At 36.7% G+C, this 19,573-nt stretch overlaps 1 protein-coding gene across 2 annotated transcripts in view; it reads right to left on the bottom strand.

Moving 5' to 3' along the window:
* The window catches only part of AGMO (alkylglycerol monooxygenase), a 195,169-nt gene that overhangs the window by 98,402 nt on the left and 77,194 nt on the right, over positions 1–19,573 (bottom strand). For both annotated transcript variants that reach the window (XM_040590914.1, XM_040590913.1), the window contains exons 4-5: positions 16,657–16,760; positions 10,703–10,798 (exon numbers count right to left, since the gene is read on the bottom strand). In XM_040590914.1, the coding sequence (XP_040446848.1) occupies positions 10,703–10,798; positions 16,657–16,760 (200 nt within the window). The remainder of the gene's footprint in view (positions 1–10,702; positions 10,799–16,656; positions 16,761–19,573) is intronic.

The raw sequence follows: 19,573 nt of genomic DNA, 5'->3' as shown, positions 1-19,573 counted from the left end.
TCACCAAAGTAAATTGTCAGGGCTAGGATAGTAAGACATTTTTTTGCCAGGCATGATTCTGAACCTGTCATGTCAAGATGACAGGAATTTACTGCAATCAGGGAAAGGAATGAAGTTTGTAGGGAATGACTTGTAACAAAATTTAATGTGGTGTAACAACAGCCGATGTTCAAAAGAATGCCTAACAGGCAATGGAGAGGAGAAAGACAGTGGCAGGTACTCCATCTACCTTTCAGCTGTCAATCTGCCCTCACTTCTGTGCCTTCCCTGTGTCAAGACATTTTTCTTGGAGAACACCAATTGCAAAGGAGCTCGTAAGTGTTCACAGTAGCAGTAACCAGGCTTACACTGCAGTTGCAACCAGCCACCAGAGCATATACACTGCTAGGTCTCAGCCATTCAAGACAGCAAAGCATTTTCAGCTTAAAATAGCTTTATATTCAAAATGGCTTTCACAATGTTCACATTTCAGGATTTTTTTTTTTAATTAACAATATGTGATAAGAATATCAGAACAGCTCAGGTTTTGTGGCTTGTAATCATGGTATTCATTAAAAAAGAAAAAACTACTTTCTGCTACTATAAATTTTGTATGCAGTAGAAAGTTTTGTTTCAGAACCTTTTTACTGGAAAGTAGTTTCAAAACTAAAAAAAAAAGTAATAGCGGAACAACAGTCCAATGATGACCTTATTTGTATTTTGACTGATATTGCTGGGGAGTTTACCTTTGTGCTTGTTTCCCTGATACAGGCACCTACTGTTTTAAACCAATTCCTGTCTCCAATTTTTCCTCTCTCAACACACCACATGCACCCTCAACTCCTGTGCCAGTGACCCACAGATGAACTGCAGCATTTCAGCAAAACTCTTTTCTTGTTTACTTTGTTTATTTTTTAACATCCCATAACCACAATAATAATTTTTCACTTGCCAAATCCCTTACAAATGGACTCGACAAACTACCTACAAATCAGGTATGTAGGTATCTTATGTATACCAGTTAAAAAAGCTTTGTCAGATCTCCCCACAAAACACGTATTCCTCTCTTTTTTAAAACAACATATTTCCTCCGTCGTACTTGGATATTGCTATAATAGTATATTAAAAATAATAAAGCAGAATTGCTGACAATAATTGAAGCAATTCCAAGAGCAGTTCAATAAATAAGGCAGGCTAAAAGCTTCATGCTTAGAAATGGTTTCCATACATTACTGATTAAAACGTGCTGGAAGTGAAATCTTCATATACAATGAGAACTAGTTGGTGGTTTTTTTTCTATAACAGTAGTTCTTAGATAAAGATGTTTCCTTTGTGACAGCAATCTCTATCCTAAAGGAAAAGAACTTTATGCAATATCTCTTGCGGCATGTAAGCACCTCTGTTTGCGGTCTCAAGAGTTTGTCAGCACCAAGGGAAATCTTTATTGCCTGGTACCTGCACCACTTCAATGTAGCTCTTGTTTAAATAATGAGAAAAAATCGTGACATGAAATCCAAGGGAAACTTTACATCTTGTGTAACAACTCCTCCTGTCACCACTACAACATGAATCTTTACTTAACTCCGTTTCAACATGAATGTTAGGAAGGAATGTCAACCGAGTAGAGCAGGCAATGTTACAGTCCTGTGTGTGTTTTATTTTTTTTCTTTGAGTACAAGAAAAGCTGTTTGTAGCACAGCACTACTTTCAATATCATAGTGTTACTGATCTGCAGGACAGGAGAGGGTACATTCATCCCTGGAGCATCACTAAGGAGCACTCTGAACTTAACTTTGGGGTTTCCGTTAGACTAGTTGGTAGTAAAACGCATATTACTATTGATTTCCTCATCAAAATCAAGCTAATATTTTTATTCCTGGCATAGAAATCTATATTTCAGACAGTCTGGTGGGGAAATTTAAAAATAAGACCTTAATTACATTCCCCAGTAGAGCTGCTGTGTTAATTCAGGATGACACACCCATGTATTTATACAGATGGCCCTGGTGATCAAACCTGTCATGTGAAATCTCTACAGGGAAGCTGGAGAAAGGCAGAACTCCAAGGGTATGTGCTCATCTGCCAGTTTCACACTTTGAAATCCTCAGCAAACCCTGATTTATACACCGCCAACTGTTTTCCTATCTTATTAGGCAGTTTTCTACTCCAGTAAGCATGTAAAATGGATGTGGCCAAATTTCCACACTGAGGAGCGAAAAAACAATATTTATAGTTTAGAAATAAAACAAGCAAGAGGAATCAGGCCTGTTGGGATCATAAAGAGTTTCATAGGGGGTGAATTTCTGATAAATCCGGATTGTAGGAATGGGAGGTGAAAGCCTAGTTTTAATGGATAGTCCAGTTTAGGGCATATTTATATAACAAACACAGACTTAGGAAATGTGTTTATAATAAATTATCTTGGAGGCAGGCTGTTGTCACATTGCACTGTTTAATGCCTCAGCAAGGAGGTAAGGTTTGAATCAAATTGGCATCTTACGTGAATATTTCAGTTAACACTTTCTGATTAACATCCACAATAAGTGGACGCAACTTCTTTTTTTTTTTTTTTTTTTTCTTTAAAAATCCAATTAAGCCTTGTGGGAAAGATAAGCACAGATAGGAAGTTTCAACCAATTTGTCCACTATAAATGAGGGAAAACCTACACTAACTGCTTGTTTTAATTGCAGCATTACAAATAGCAGAGCATGAGGAAAGTAATTCTTTCAGTCATATATCAAGTTAAGCATTTTAAACAACTTCAGGAAGAAAAATTGCTATACAATTTCAGTATTTTTCAGCAGCTTGACAAAAACATGCTGGCAATTGTGGGGAAAAAAACCAGAATGTAATAAATCAGTACAGCAGCCCTGAAAACAACTAAAATATAGCAAAGTGTAGCTCTTCACCTTCCTCTTTAAATAGATCAAAACATAGTCACCAGCCTAAACTTTGTGTTTTTGACAAAGAAAGGTCTTCAAATGATCTGTTGGCTTTGAAACCACAACTAATTTAAATAGCCTCTCAATGAGTACAAGCTATGAGAAAAACTCAGGAGTATTACACATAATATGTTATTTTTCTTTTTAGAGAGAGCAGTATCCCTAACTTGTCTCCACATCAATGTTGTATCCTTCATTATATTCACTTTATCTGGTAAATGAGTTGCCTAGATCCTTTTGCAGGATGCAGAATGTACTGAAATGCGTTGCATCTCCAAATAGCTTATTTCACTTTTATCTTCATAATTCTCCAGAGACTTAATAGACACAAGTCGCTAAATAAAACTCTTGAAGTACAACTTTTAGTTTTAGGGTTTCTGCAGGCAGATTAGCAATAGTCAGGCCCACTGCTGCTGAAGTAAACATTTCACAGCTGTCTTGTGCAAGAAGAGGTTTTGGTGCAAGGACCAGAAGCCAACGCTCAAACTCAAGGACTTAACTATTAAGATGAAAAGTGAAGTTCCTGCTTATGTTCTTGTCCCATAAACTTTTCATTTCTGGCCTCACCAGTGACCCAGCTTCAACAGAGAAAGGGAAGGGTTCCTCTGCTTGGATTGTTGCCTGTCAAATGCAAATCACCAATATAAGCCAATTATCTTGGAGCAGCTGCTTTTTGAATGAAAAAGATCATGGCTTCTGTGCTGCATGTTGAACTCAGACCTACTGGGTGCAGAGCTCTGCTTAGTTCATTTAAATTACTTACATATTTTTAAAGTTCCTCTCAATTATGCAATTCAGTTGAAAGAGAAGCTAGCTGAGAATAAAATACTTAATTCACCATGTCAAGGCACTTCTGGGTAGTTGCCTAAAAGCGTGAAGAAGCGCTTAGTGTTAAAATAGGAGTCTCATCTTGGGGCTACTAAGATGTAAATTCAACACTCATAACCATCACTGAGGTTCTAGGTGCCAAGGAAGGAACTCCAAACCTCATCCCACTTTTTCTCCTGATAAACCCATGCTCAAGTGCAGCCTACACTTAGCAGGACAGGAACAGCGTGGCCTCTTATGAATGTTTTATTTTCTCTCTCTTGTTATTTTTATTTAAAACAAAAAGAAGAGTTATATGCTTTATAAATCAAGAAAGGTAATATTTTTTCCCCTCATGGAGCGAGTGAAAAATGGAAAAGCAGAACACATTTTGCAGTTATGCTAGTATTTCTACTTAGCGATATTGTTAGCTTTGCTCTTCTCCGTGTTCTGGCAAGTGTGATGATGGCAGGACTTCCATCCTGCAGGTTGCTCAGAAAATTTAGTAAGCCATTGTGGCAGGCAGGCTGGATTGAAGCAGTGAGATCTCTTAGTTTCTTGGAACCATGTTTGAGTTTTATTATCTACATTGTGTATATATCCTGTCTGGACCTACAAATACACTGTCTGCATTAAAGAAAGTATTTTTATCTCCCTGGTGTTTACTGATTTATTTGTTCTCCTCTCTACAGTAAACACTTGAGAGTTTGTGGCAGGCAAACAATAAATTTCTGAATTATAAAAGCATCAGCTATCAGGAATGGGAGCAGAACTTTATTTTGTAAACCAAAATTTTGTTCTTTATGCAAATCAGCAACTAGTTCATTCCCTATTGGTTTTAGAATAATTTCTTGGATTTTTGTAGCAGTGAGAAAATCCAGTTTCTAAAAGCCACTAAACTGTCAGATGATGTGACTTGTCTCTAGGAATTCCACTTAAATCATCTGTGTCACTGAAAGTAGTCAGACACAATCTGGAACATCAGACTAGGAGAATGGCTGTAATCACCTGTAATTACAGTTATCTTTTTGATGACTTTTAGCAAAAGTCTTGTGAATGTTAAGTTTTTGATCCCTTGTAACCTGACTAGGGCAGATGTGTGTTCTTCTAATTTGGATGGGCACATCAGACAGATTGATGTCTATTTTTTGCTATAGTGGCTTAATTGAAGAAAATAAGTTTGTTCTTTCATTACATGAACCAATGTACTAGAATACAGAAAATGAAAGGTTTTCTTGGTATATGCTCCTTGAATGCAAAATGAGTTTCCAGCAGCAAATTCAAGAGACTGCAATTTCACAGTTATACCCAACACATTGGATTATTATTGAATTTACCTTTTACTGGTGACACTTTATTAAAAAACAACAAAAAACAAACAACAAAAAAAAACCCACAAAACCCAAACAAACCATGCTTCTCATCTTGGCCAGGAAATTATATCAGTCCACCATATTCTGTTTCCACTGTGATCCATTTAACACTATTTCTATACCACCATTTGGCAAAAACTTCTCCACGTTAAATTTGACTCATTACTTATTGGCCTTATAGGAACTATTCACATTACTTTCAATTAAGCATAAATATATATCTTTGTAAACAAGGCCTCAAGATTTTTTTACCTCCCAGCACCACATCTCCATTTTTCATTCCCAAACTAGTGAAGATTTTAGCTCATTACCAAAATTTTTTTTTTCCAACTCCACAAAACAGCCACAAAAACAAAACTATCTTCTTCCCACTGCAAACACTGAAAAGCATTATAGTCAAATAAGTTTTATTAAAATGCTTTTTAAATTCAAAGTCTCATTTCTTGATCAAATTTACCTTTAAATTTTAAGAAACAGATTACTAAATCACTTCTAAATTACTAAACTACTGAAAGCATTTGAAATGCACCTTGTTACACTTATTTGCTCCTGCATTCCTTTCATGCTTATTTAAATAAGGCTACAGCACACAATGGGGAAAAGGAAGGTCCAAGAAAATGGAAAAATTAAATCTGCAAAGAAATAGAGGACCAATCTCAACTGTTAGATCCTGGGAATTAATAACCAAATATTTTATCTATTGTCTCATGCTGTCACTTATTTATCACATTGACCTAAGGACACACATGCCCTCTAGAATTTCAAGAACAGATTTTGCTGTTGGTAAGGTGACCACAGGTGTACTGATCCTTAAAAGAAATATGTACATTTTTATACATTTTACTTAATTTTACTTGGTTCTTCAATCTGCCTGTTTAACTTCCTTCTTGACCCTATGCTTATATTTGGGGAAAAAAAAAAAACAAAAACAAAACAAAACATAGAACATGTTCTCTCGATCTAGCCATCTTCCTAGGCCATCTTTCAATTCCCCGTACAAGCTGATTGATGTCAGGATTGGGCCACAACAGCTCATCTGTATTCGGGAAGCCCAGATGGGCTGTCCATGGCTTCCTGCCAGGAACGGAATTCCTTTCCATGAAAGCGTGAAGCTTCCACAATTTTTCTCTCTTTCAAAGTTTTTCGTTAAAGAAAACTGACCAGAAATCAAAGGAAAAGAAAGTCATAGGCAGAAACTTAGACCATTACACACTGCACATAAGTGCAAAATATTTTCTGACAAACACAGTATACTTGCACACCAAGTTACAGTTTTACCAAATTGGTATTTTCTGACAAAAACTGAGGTATTTTGGCCTATATCTGCAGCAATTTCACATCTCTTTTTCCAACCTGCATGAGGTGTTGCCAAAATTTTTCCCATTCCTTGCGTGTTTTCACCCACATTACTCCTGGTTAATAGTAGTGGCTCACCTTTTTCTGCTCCAGAGTTTGAGGAGGTAGAAAGACTTAAAGAAGAAAAAAAAAAAGATGCCTTAAGAAACCTGACTTTTGTGAGTATGGTAAAGGGCAGATTACATTCTTCACTTAAATTAGAAAATTAAACAGAAACTAATGCATGTCAAAGATCAAACAGGCAAGGAATAATCTGCTTCTGCACTTACTACCATCAGGGACTGATTCAGTTGATACTTTCCAAATACAATTTGACATCTCATAAAAATTACAGCTAAACCAACAGAAACTAATTTCTGTTTTTCACAGGTGTCTATCAGGTTATAAACACACCTAACTTATTGGTTGTAATAAATGCATAATGGAAGGATATAGTTTAATATAAACCATAGACCTTCCGAATCACCTGTGAAAATAAACTGAAATGGAGTATTTCTGTCTGTCAGTAACAGTCCTGAAACATTTTGTGGCTTTTGAAAAATTAGATTTTTAGTGCTCTTTGAACAAAGTATTTTTTTTTCACTCCCCTTATGATCTAGATGAGAATGGTTGAGTCATGGAAACATTTCTCCCAGACCATTTAAGATCAGATATACTAACTTAATTCCATTGACCTAAATAGAATTTAATAGCACCAAAGGTTGTTTTCTCTTGTTTTATTGAGAACCTATCTTTACGCACCATTGCAGTAAAGTGTCTTCTTCAGTTGTTTTTGGATTGGGTATTTTTGGTTTTGTTTTTAGTGTGGGGTTGGGGTTTTTTTTGGTTTTTTGTTTGCTTGTTTGTTTCATTTTTCATTTAAATAAACTATTATGGGTTTATTTCAATACCTTGGTGCTACACAGAGATTTTTTTAAAAATATTTGGAAGATTTCTCATATCATTTCAGATTGTCATGTACACAGTGCAATAATGCACAGAAGGAGTGAAAAGAACATGGTCATCAGACAGCAAAAATTCTTGTAATGGGAGAATACAGTAAAATGCAAATGTGCAAGTGAAGTAGCAAAGTCATGCTTTCAATCTAGCCCACCCAACCTTGCTTTATTAATTATATAAATGCCTTCCCTGTATCAATAGCCCATTCTGATTTTAGTAATAATAAAAGGTCTGCAATATTAAAATAACGGCATGGTGTAATCTTCATATAAGATTTATTAAAATGCTGTACTCTTTTATATAAAAAAGACCAAAAGCTAATGCATACCAAGTATGCAGGAAATACGTCTAAGTGAGATAGAATGAGTGGGTACTTTTCATCTTTATGATTTGGTATACTGTCTTCTCAAGAATATATGAGCCACTTGAGTTAAAATAAAATAGATTGTTTGATCTGCTGGTAGGAAAACTGGACAAAAAATGATGTAACAAATCTTGAACAAGGTCAAAGTTGAAACACAAGAAACTTCCCTCAGCATTGTTTGAAACAACACTGGACACATTCAAATTTAAAGTACAGGCAAATATCAGGCATCATACTTGGGCTATAAACTTTTGTCCTAGGCTGAAACATGGCATAGAAGGGTTCAGCACTGCATGATCGTTCTCTTGTAATTACTGATTTAAATTTTAATTACCCCCAAACCAAAATATCTTCCCTCAGAAACTCTGATATACTTTTATTCTTTCCTATTACTTACATATCATAGTTTTTTTTCTTGTGTAAAATAGTAAGTTGTGCATAAACTTTATAAAGCTTTCCAGTGCTATAAAAAAAAAATAAATTGCCTATTAAAGAAAAGAGATCTGTATCTTCCTAGATTTTCTTTCTGAAGGAGACTGATGTACAATCAAAACTCGTGAAGTTACAAATTCCAAACATACTTGACTAGTCAATATGGGGCCAAATCTTGTCTATAAGAAACATCAACACTGACTAAAACCAATAGAAATCTGTGGACAAACTTAACATTTCTTATCAAACGCTCCTGCATTTTAGAAGCAAACCATTACATCTTGCATGGGCAGAATAGAAATAATAAAGTGTATCTCCACTAGACCCCTAATAAAGTTTACTGTCACCCTGTAACAGCACCTACGATGGGCTCCCAGAGGACACCAGAGCTGCTGGGGGATGATGAATCTCAGTAGCAGTCACTGAGACAGGATGCTGTTTTATATATAACCCCAGGCCTGCAGACCAAAACAAACCTCGTATGTTGGGAAACTGCTGGAAACTGAGACATACCAAAAGGATTTTAATTTTATTATAATCTGTTTAAGATAATTATAACTGTTAACGTTCAGCAAAAAGACCGAGAAAAAAACAACAAACCACAACATTAAAGATGCCACAGTTTTAAACAGTTAAATTCTAATAGTTATTGCAAAAACCCTCAACAGTATAATGGTGATGTGTCATATTCATTTCACAAAAAATATTGGCTAATCTAAACGTGCATGGCTGCAATAGCCGCTACCATTTCCCTTCCTTTCCCTGCTCTTTTCTGTTATGCTCTTGCCCTTGAGAGCAGGAAATCTGCTAATACGTGGTGTAACTCTATTTCTATTTTGACATAATTTTTTACCTTAAAACATAACTTCAACGTATTTCAACTAATTTCAGCTGCACTACAAAATCAACAATATCAACATTAAGAATTACTTCCCTTAGAAACAAAGATCTATGATTGGATCAACTGGATCAGTACAAAAGATCTATTTTTTTCTACTGGCACAATAATTTCATAGTAAGGAGTGCTTATCTTTTCATTGGGACTGAAATTCATTTTTGTTTAGACTAGTGTCTAAACTTGGCACGTTGCACATACACTATGGAAATTCCTTTTAAGTCCTATGAAGGATTTAGCACTTTAGAGGCAACTCATAAGCCTCTGAAATTCACTTTAGAAACACAATGTGGCACGAGTGCTGAGACTCATTGAGTTACTGCTCCACAGTAGAATGTTGGAAAGCTCTCAGCCAAGGAAGAAATGGCTTCAGACAGCAGAGAAGACATAAGTGAGGCATATTATATTTTTCTTAATGGCAAGACACAGTCGGGGAACCTTAGGCATAGTCAAAGAAACTTTGCTACCATACGATACCATTTGGTATAATTTCAAAGTGTTCAGATTTGTTCAAAACATTTTGACAAGCTTAATTGTGTATTTCTTGAGTTTATGCCAGTTCTGGTGATGTGTCACACTTTAAGCCTTTTTTAGTCACATGGTGTTGCAGAGCATCAGACGTGTATTAATGATTTTAGAAATGTGCCCAACCAAAGTGAAATTTCAACAACAGAAGTTTGCTATTGGGTTAGTCTAAGTAGCTTCATTCCTTTTTTTTCTTTTTTTTTTTTTTTTTTTCCTTAAAGAACCACACAGGAAAGAGAAAAAGAAAACAAAACCTGTAATGTAAGCAATGCAATCACCTAAAATGGAAGATAAAGAAAATAAAATTGCCTTCCAAAAGGATTGTCCTATAGATCGCATAATGTAACTACAGAGGGAAAAAGGCACCTGTATAGTCAGAATAATCAGAATAAAGTGTTGTAATCAGCCCACAGCCCACTAGGGGCTACTGAGATATATGCTACTAACACATAACATGGGATACTTTAAACAACTCTACTGTAGTGCAAGGGAGAAAGCAGAAGGGCATTCAACTACCTGAGAAGTGTGAGAAACTGCTTACTAATTACAGTGGGTTATTAACTGTATATGTAACTAAACTAGATATGGTCTAAGCACTCACAAAACAAACAAACAGGTGCAGTCATAAACAAATAGCCATCAGATAATCAAAGAACATTTTTTGGCTGATAATTATTTGCACTAAAAAGGGAACAATATCTGATTTCAGTTGCAACTCTAAATGATCTTTAAGAAGCACTGGGTTTTGGATATTTTCCCCTAAAATATTTATCTTAGAAATGAAATCAGTTTCAGTATCTGCCAAAAATGTTTAATAAGCTGCAAGATAGGAAAATATTGTATTAAAATAGCAAAAAGTTTTGATTCCTTACAGTTACTTTTTTTTTTTAATCTAATTGGGACCAACTGGCCTCATTGCTTCTTATAAACTTAGCAATATATATTCAGAAAAAGGAATAAAAATGAACAGATGTTTCTCCTTAAAGAAGTCAGACAAAGATTTTTCTTACACAATAAATCAGCTGCTAGTGGATTTCCAGGACACTGCTCAGGCTAACTGTTTAGGTATGGCTTAAAAACCTGGTTTACCTCTGTATGTATCCAAAATTGGTAAAGCAGATTAAACTGTAGATGAACAGCAAACACTGAAGGGGGAATGAAAAGAGCCATTGGCAAGTTGAAAATCTGAAAAATGAGAAAGAAAATATACGTTAGATATTCTATACTTGTGATGATATAACAAAGCACTATCTCAGGAGCTCAAAGGATTGCACAAGATAATTGCTTCTTCTAATACCTCCATATAGAACAGATATTGATTATTATGTTACTACTAGATGTGCTGTAGCAAATGAGACATAAATTGATGCAAAAGTAATTTCCAGAAAATCATACTAAGCAAGTAGAAAAATAAAGAAAACTCAGAAAATCCTGTGATTAGATGTTTATTCTGTGTACTATACAGAGTAGACAGCAACATATCCTTGACACGAAGGGTTCACTTATATGGGAGAATTACCATAGAGTAAGCAAGGTGTAAATCTATAACACTATAGCTTTTCCATGTGGACTCCCTACGTGAGCACCTTAAGGGCAAGGCAGTTTACTTGGCTTTCAAAGTTAATTACAGATTCTCACCCTGACTTTCTCACAGCATCTCCCTTGAAGCCTCGATACATTGCCAAGTTCTAAAGATGCACTACCATGAAAACAGTTTCAAAAAACTGCTTGCTTAGAAAAGATGCTGGTAACTTACCTACAGGGTAAAGTCCCAGGAATTTCACCATTAATTGCTTAACTAGCTGAGCAATAGAAAAAGACTTTCAAGACCTTCGTGTTTTAAAAGTCAGTCTGCTTTCTTCAGAAAAAAGGAATTTTTTTTCTCCTACCTGACATTGTGTTATACCAGCTTCATTAAGAAGTTAATCCTTTCATAAAATAAAGATATTTTTTTCTAAACCACACAGTAGCAGAGGTATCTTCGAAACTTTAAATCTCTTTAGCACTCAGGGAAAATCTGGGTAGCAGATAATAGCTCCCTGTGAAACAAAGCAAAATTAACAAAATCTGTTTTCCAATTCCTATTGTCCTGCTCATGCAAACCAATTCTCTGAACACCAGAAAGAGCAATCTCATAGCCATGGCAGGTCTCCTGAACCAGGAATCCCTTTAGCGTAGGTCTGCTCCCAGCAGTTAATGGCTCAGTCACTGCCAAGAGGCCTGCCCAACAGGTAAGATGTCACCCTGGGGCTGAGAAACCACTGCACCCCTGTCCCCACGATGAGATTGATGCTCTTGAGAAAGTCACCACAGCCATATATCCCGGTCACAAGCCAGTGGAGGAGTAAGGCCCTGCAATCCCAGCACAGTCTGCTGGTTTCAACCAGAGAGTGACTGAAGAACTAGAAGGAAACCCTTAAGTCCCTGCAGTATCACCTGGTAGGGCTGGGACAGCAGCAACTGCAAAAACTACATTCAAAGGCTTCATGGATCACAGCTGCTCCAGAAAATACACATGGGGAATTTCTGGTTGAATATCTCGAAAGTTCTTTTCCAAGAAATAAAGACATTAAAAGGTGGTAGAAGGATTATGCTGAGCTTAGAGGAAATAATGTAAACAGCTATTTTCTTTTAATCAACCTGATTCTCAAAGGCTGAGGTGTTCACATAACATCTATAAAACAAAAAAGAAAGCAAAATATATTTTGAAGGTGAAATTTGCACATTCAGTCCCTAAGAATCACTCTAGTCTAAGTGACTCACAAAAATTCATAGGAACTCTTACCTAAGGTGGGAGCCAGTAAATGACACTGAGGGGATGTGGCATTCAGGCATGAAGTTCTGGAGTAGAAGTGGGCAAGAGACTTCTTTAAGAATTAAAAGCACAGTCCAGACTGCCTTGTGCAGAAGACTACTAAACAGAAGAGCAACTTTCAAACCCACAATTCTCCATGCTCTAGAACAGAAATGTAGTGCAAGCCTCCCAGACTTTACAAGAAACGCCCTAAACACTAGCATGGAGTCAACCTCTTTTCCGAGTTCCTTCTTCCACCTTCTGCTAACCTGGACCCCCTTACTATTTAATTATTGAAAGTGGGCGAGCCACGAGAGAGAGAGAGAGAGACACAGAGACACTTGTGCCACAACAGCCATAAGGCTGGCACAGATTTTCTCAGAGGTTATCTTAAAAAGATAGCAACAAAGGAGTAGGGGACACAGCCACGTTTAAGTAAAGGTACTGCAGTTTTTTCTTATTATTGATTGTACCTGTCTAATGGCACAATAAGAGGCAGGAAATTTTTTAAAAGGAATTGAAAAGTTGATTAAAAAAAAAAAAGTATGGTTTTCAGATTATTCATGGAAGTGGTTGCAGGACTGAAAGCAGGTTTAAAAATTATATGCTTTTTCCCTAAATGTATCAGAGGCAATTTGGTGGCATTTACATATGACTCAGAGAGGAAGAAAGGATCATCTTCATATTTATTTTCTAACCTACTTCTCACAATGAGAACTAGGATTTCCCTTCTAAGTGGCGAGATGAGGGAAGTTTTATATAAATCTACGGGTAAATTTGAGACTGACAATGGAGAATGCTTTCCTAACTGCCTCTGTTTCCTTGCAATGGGAGCTTTGTTTTGTACAGAAAGGATTTCAAAGATCATTTACGGAAGTAGAACCCATAGGGAGGAATGAAAACCTCTCCCAGACAAAAGATTTGGTTTCTCCTATTTGTGGTTCCACTGAAACAACAAGAGAAATGTCGGGGGTGGGGGTGTATAAATTACTAAATAGTTTTTCACTGGAAATGCCAATTCGCCAAATCAAAACATTTCATGGGAATGTACTAGCTTCCACCAATCTGTAGAAGAAAAGTTTTCCTGGCTCCAAGATGGAATTTCTGGCTAAAACTGCTGAAAAACGTTTATCACACTCACAGATCTTTTCCCACTTGTGGATTCAGCAACAGAGATTGAGAGCGCGCCACAATAACTGATAACCTGATGGGAAAGGCGCTCAGTGAGGGCATGGAGAGGGCTTCCTACCTGGGGCTGTTGCACCACAGCTGCGTGCCTGCAGCTTAAGGCATTGCCCCCTGCACGCTCTCCGACTTCCTCCCTCTCATTTGTAAGTAAAAACTTCTAAACACTTCCACTACAGACAGGGAAAAAAATCTGAAACTCCTGGGGTTTAGCAGGAGGGATGAGTTTCCTGCACTGAGCCCCTCCATCTCCACACTGGGTCTCCGGGGCCACCTGCCCATGTGGCCCATGGAGGGGCTGCAGGGCAGCTGCCAGCAGCTAGTTCAGGTGGCCTACACTTCTGTGAATATTCTGCAGGAGTTAGAGTTAAGGATTAAAACCAAAACCCTTGCCTTACAGATCTCAGACATGCCAGACTCCTCAGCAGAAAAGAAGTTAACTTTGTGTTGTAAAAAACAGCATTAGCTATTCCCTTTCCAGATTTATATATAGATGTTTCCACTGCTTCTAAACCAACAAGGCAGAATTCAATGCTTTATCTAAATGTATAGTCTAAAGCTATCAAATTATTATGGATCTAATACTTGCAATAAAATCTTGCCCTTGGAGGAATATTGAGAACTGATACTCAAAGAATTAAATCATAACTTTTCAAGGCATATGTGCAACTCTTTCCTTTAACAATTACACAAAATTCAACTGTTTCATCAGAAGCAAAATCTATGTAGCATTAACTTGACGATTTCTTCTTAAAAAATGCATATACATTTTTTTCTACCACACTTTTTTTCCCACAAAATGCGCTCCAAACCACCTCTCAGTCTCAACAGTAGGTCTGCTTCTCTATGGCCCCTCCACTGGAGCAACAAGCACTTGGTGTGTGCAAACAACATGAAGCAATACGCATTTGGTTCCAAGTTCAGAACATCTCACATCACTGATTGTATTTCAAACATGTTTTTCCTCTTCTCTTTCATTTCACATCTTTTCAATCAGCTTGAGCACAACCCACACAGATTAATATGCTGATTTATTTATCTTACAACGTTTAACTTAAAACACACACAGAGCTGGCAGCAGAACAGTCCCACAATCCCACACCATCCACCACAACTTTCTCACAGCCTCCACAAAACTGGATGTCAAACTGCATTCAACAGCACACATTCAGCAACATCAGCTCACTCTCAGAGATTAACTAAAGGCTTCACTGAGTTTCAGCTTCGAGGCAGATGCATCCATGGGGTTTTGGACAAGTATGGCAGTTCAAAAAAATAGCAGGGCAACAAAAATTAGCAAGAATTGTGTTCATGCACAGTAAGGCTTTGGAGAAATAAAACTGGCATATTTCTCAAAAGTTCTGGTGGAAGGGAAACCAATATTTAAATTAATCAAATGTTTCAGCTAATACCATATATCAGGTGAAAAAAAACCACTGCACACAGAAGTATTACAGATTCCTTGGTTTGTTTCCCTTTGCTCAAAGCAAATAAATTTTGAATGTACATGTATTATTTGCTGAGTGATACCAGTGTGGTCCTGAGGATGGTCTTCAGAATCTAAGGCAGCGGAGACATTTTGGCCTGCCTAAATATTTTATGCTCTCTGAAGTATCATCCTCAAACCCACACAGGCAGGCAAAGTGCTCATGCACGCACCCATATGTACACACAGGCTTTTTGTCTTTTTTGAATTATTGTTTTTGTTAAGCATTTGCACATATGGTCCCAAGGGTCTATGTACAAAGGTTAAATCTTTAACATGGCAGTATTTACATAGGAAGCAGAGTTGTGACAGAGATGCATCCCTTCCGCTATTGTTCATTATGGTCATTTACATTTGAGGCAGTCTACTAACATCAGATGATTCTTTTCTGAATAAAAAAATAACAAGAATTTACACAGAAGACTTTAAGAAACAAATGTAAGAAGCAGTATCTGTTTCACAATTTGCAGAGGAACTAGTCATTTTTTTGGAACCTAGCGCTGTAACTCATTTATTGTCATCAGCTTCAAACAGCTATGAACAACAGGCTAAGTCCACGCTCAGTTATGTGAGCATAAATCTAGACTAACTTTACCAAAATTAATGGAGTTACACTGGATTTGCATGTGTGAGCAAACACTCTTGGCTTTGAGTCATTTATAGTTTAGCGGTAGAGACTGCCAAAGGACTGTGGGTTTCCTCCACCACCAGTATTATACCTCACTGGAGAAAAGCATTTATATGTTTTATATATACAAAAATGCATTGAATATTGGTTTTGAACTCTAACTCTGAAAATTAAAATTTTGAAGTTATTATTCTTTTTTTAAAAAAACAAAGACCAACAAAACGACAACAAAAAAAACCCAAACAAACTACAACACGAGTTTAAAAAAAAAAAAAAAAAAGAGTTAAAATAGAACACGAGAGCACAACTGAGGAATTCGCAGTTATCCTGGGCCCAACTGAACGCTAAATAGTATGTTACATTTATGAACGTGTTTAGAAATATACATTTTTAAATCTCTAAATGAGTACTACACTTATACTGCATATGTACACAGCTCACCATTTAATATAAATGATATCTGAAATAACATTAGGTAAAAGAAGTGGTATACTGTCCTTACTAACTGCAGTACTAAAACACGACATGAATGAGCAGAGACAAATAAATACATCTGCCCGTCCAAAGCAATCTTTAGCAATGATTTCTTTCTCTGCATCTTTCAGTTACACCGACTAGAGTAGTTATGTTATATTCTGATCTTTTCCAGTACTTATGTATGAATAACCAAATGAAAAAAGTATCCATTTTGCTCAAAAAGTTATGAGGTTTATAATTAGCCTTCTTAAACTTAAATACTGTATCTTTTTTCAAGTTTGTTGTAAAAGCCTTAATTAATGTATTTTTAAAGCTTATGATTCTCAGATTCTTCAGTTTCAACTTCTGTGCTTTCAGTGTCAAACATCTTAAAAATTTTGTATGTTTCTCTTTGAAGGAAAATAAACACTGTGTTTTCACTTTTAGTAATTATTGTTGATATTAATTAGTTTGTCAGGTCTTGTGCAACTTACCCAGGAGGTGTATTTCTGCAGTATAGATTGTCTCAAGGCTGTGAATAAGTTGTAATCTTCAGAACTATGATGTACTTGGTGCGCTGCCCACAGTATATTAACCTCTGCAAAACACATAATTTCTAATGAGGTATGTACTAGAGAACAAAGCAACATTTGTTTCTCAAGGCCTTTTTACTTTTTTCCTTAAGCTAAAAGCAACTAATTTCCCAACTTACACTTAGCTATTTTACCATAGTATAGCAGTAATAAAACCTAATGCTCAGAGCTGAGTTTGGGTAGGCTGGGTTAAATGTCAGTAAGTGGACACAAGTCAGCGTAATTTTCATGCTGGCAAAGGTGAGGCTGTGGCAGGAGCTAAAATCATCGTTGGAAGAGCAGAAGGATTTGTGATTAGAGTTAAAACAGCCAGAAAGCCTGAGCTGAGTCCTGATAATGTGAGTCTGTAGGAGCTCTGTTACGGGGTTCAGAGGGACGAGCACTGAGGATGCTTTCATGCCTGCGTTTGTTTACTGAAGTTACATTTTAAGCCTAGAAGGGGACACAAAGCGTTCCAGAACTCTTACAGTTCAAATTTAAACAACTTAACTGGTGTCTACTGTTATGCTTACCGTTTTCTGGAACACGTAAATCTTCAAGGCCTCTTATACCACAGACCGCAAACACAGCCGCTGCCTGCCCACTAGTGACAAATGGCAAAACAAACGGCTGCTTGCTGGGGGCTCCGGACCCGCCACAGCAGAGCGGTGCCTCTGTGGTGTTACAGTTCAAAAAAAGGTGCTGGAATAAGGGCAAAACCAGTGTCGGCCGTGTCCTCTGAAGGCATGACACCTCTCATACACTGCAGTGAAGAAGCGTACTTCAAACTCCTGATTGTATTTCAAGGCATTTTCTCATTAGGTGCAGATCTGGGTGGCCCCTCTGCATTGTATATTGATGCTTGTGCAGTCTCAAGTGGGAGGTTAAGGCAGAAATGTTCATGGCCGTCAGATGTATAGCTATGAGGATGACCTTATTTATAGCAAAATCAGAAAGTGGCTGGTTAATGCAGCCCAAATAATGCCTATTAGGCATAAACCTAAATGGAAGGTCACCTGTATTTCTAGGGATGAAGTGTACACAAAGCCTCAGCTGATTACATAAATTAAAAGTTAATTGGCTGGCTGCCAGCTGCGCAACTCCCACTGCCACTGACTTGTTTCACCACAGCAATTAGAGAAGTGCCTTTCACAGGCATTAGAATCACATTCACAGAATGATCTTAGAATGTGTGTTTAAAGTCCTGAAATTATCTGGTGCCAAGATTACATCAAATAGTTTAGGTATAGTTTAGGTCTAGTGATTAACATGTACTGGCAATGTAAAGTAATGTTAAAAAAATCCTCTTAACGAATCTCAAAGTGTCTTCACCATTTCAGGAGACAAGAGAGTCATAACACGAGGTAACAGTCTTGTATGCTAGAAACTGAGAACTTTTGAAAGAACTAATGAATTTTGACAGTTTGGTAATTCACGTGACAACAACATTCTTCAATGTCCTCTAAGTCCTTGAAGATCCTTACAATTGCTGAATTAATACTGTAATTTCAACTATCATAAAACACTTAATGCTCAGTCTGAGAATTCTTCCTTCTTTAAATGCATTTGTTCCTGAAGGAAAAATTGTTCACGATATCAAGAATTAGTGATCTCTCACTCAAAAATATCACAACATCACCTTAATGCATCTCTGCCTAATGAGCTCACTAGGAGATGAATTATTCAGGTGAGCTTCAGTACACAGTAATAATTTGTATTTGAAATGTTTCCCAAGACCTCAACAGAAGCTAAATGAGTGAACAAAGCATCTGAAAAGGTGGAGGTTAAAGACCTGTCTCTTTAGCTGTTTTAAAAGCATTTACTTCCTATCACAAACTGTGTGTAACACAAGCCTCGGCTCAATGAAGTACAGCTGTGCAAACAGGGTACAGTAACTGGATCTTGCTTCTTTCCCTCAGTCATTTTTCAGCATTATGAAAAGTTCAAGGAAGGGAATCTATGATGATTTTTACAGTCTACTCTCATTGTAGTTAAGGTCAAATGGTTTTCAAAATGAATTACTAAAAAGGCATTTTATTAGCATTCATTTTTCAGTTAAACTGCCTCTTACACTAACAAGAATATGGAGTAAGGTAACTGAATATTGGTAAAAAGTTAAACTTTCAGATGTGCGAGTCAACTTAAACTATCTATTATTCAAAAATACACCACAGGAATATTAGGGACATCAACAAACAATACCGCCACAAGTAACTTAACTGCTAAATCTATTTCTGACGACTTCTGTTACAGCTAAGTAAATTAAATCCTGCTCCTTAATCCTATTCTTGCTGACATCAATGGTACAGACTATGCTAAATTCCTTGGCAAACAGGCAGAGTTGACAATCAGAAATAATTTTTGCCTTTAAAATTTATCTGAAGAAACTGATCATCAACAACTTTTTGTTTGAAGCAAAAGAATAACATTATGAAGAAATGTCAAATAGATCACCCCAAAACTCAGTCTGTGACCATTAGTACATTAAAAATATTACAATCGCAATGCCTAGAAGACATCTCACAAATGTAAGAAACAGACCAAGCACTCTTCAAGGAATACAGCTGCCTGCTCACCAACTACCTGTGATAGAAACCAAAATGTATGTTTATGCGTCTATAGAAGAGTTGGGGTTTCACTTTTTTATTCATAATGATGATAACCTGAAACAAAATGAGAGAAGTTACTTGAATGAAATTAAAATTATAAAGGTTCTCTCAGATGCGTTTTCTTAAATCTGTTTTTGCATAATGGCCAAAAAAAGCAAGCAAGACTGACATATGGCCAATTCCAACACAGATTTTTTTTTTTTTTTTAAAAAAAGTCTATGTAGGAAACA

This window comes from Falco naumanni, chromosome 4 (genome assembly GCF_017639655.2).
Source record: "Falco naumanni isolate bFalNau1 chromosome 4, bFalNau1.pat, whole genome shotgun sequence".
Taxonomy (NCBI): Eukaryota; Metazoa; Chordata; class Aves; order Falconiformes; family Falconidae; genus Falco; species Falco naumanni.
Note: the sequence above shows the minus strand (reverse complement) of the source record. Positions and strands in the feature narration are given on the sequence as shown.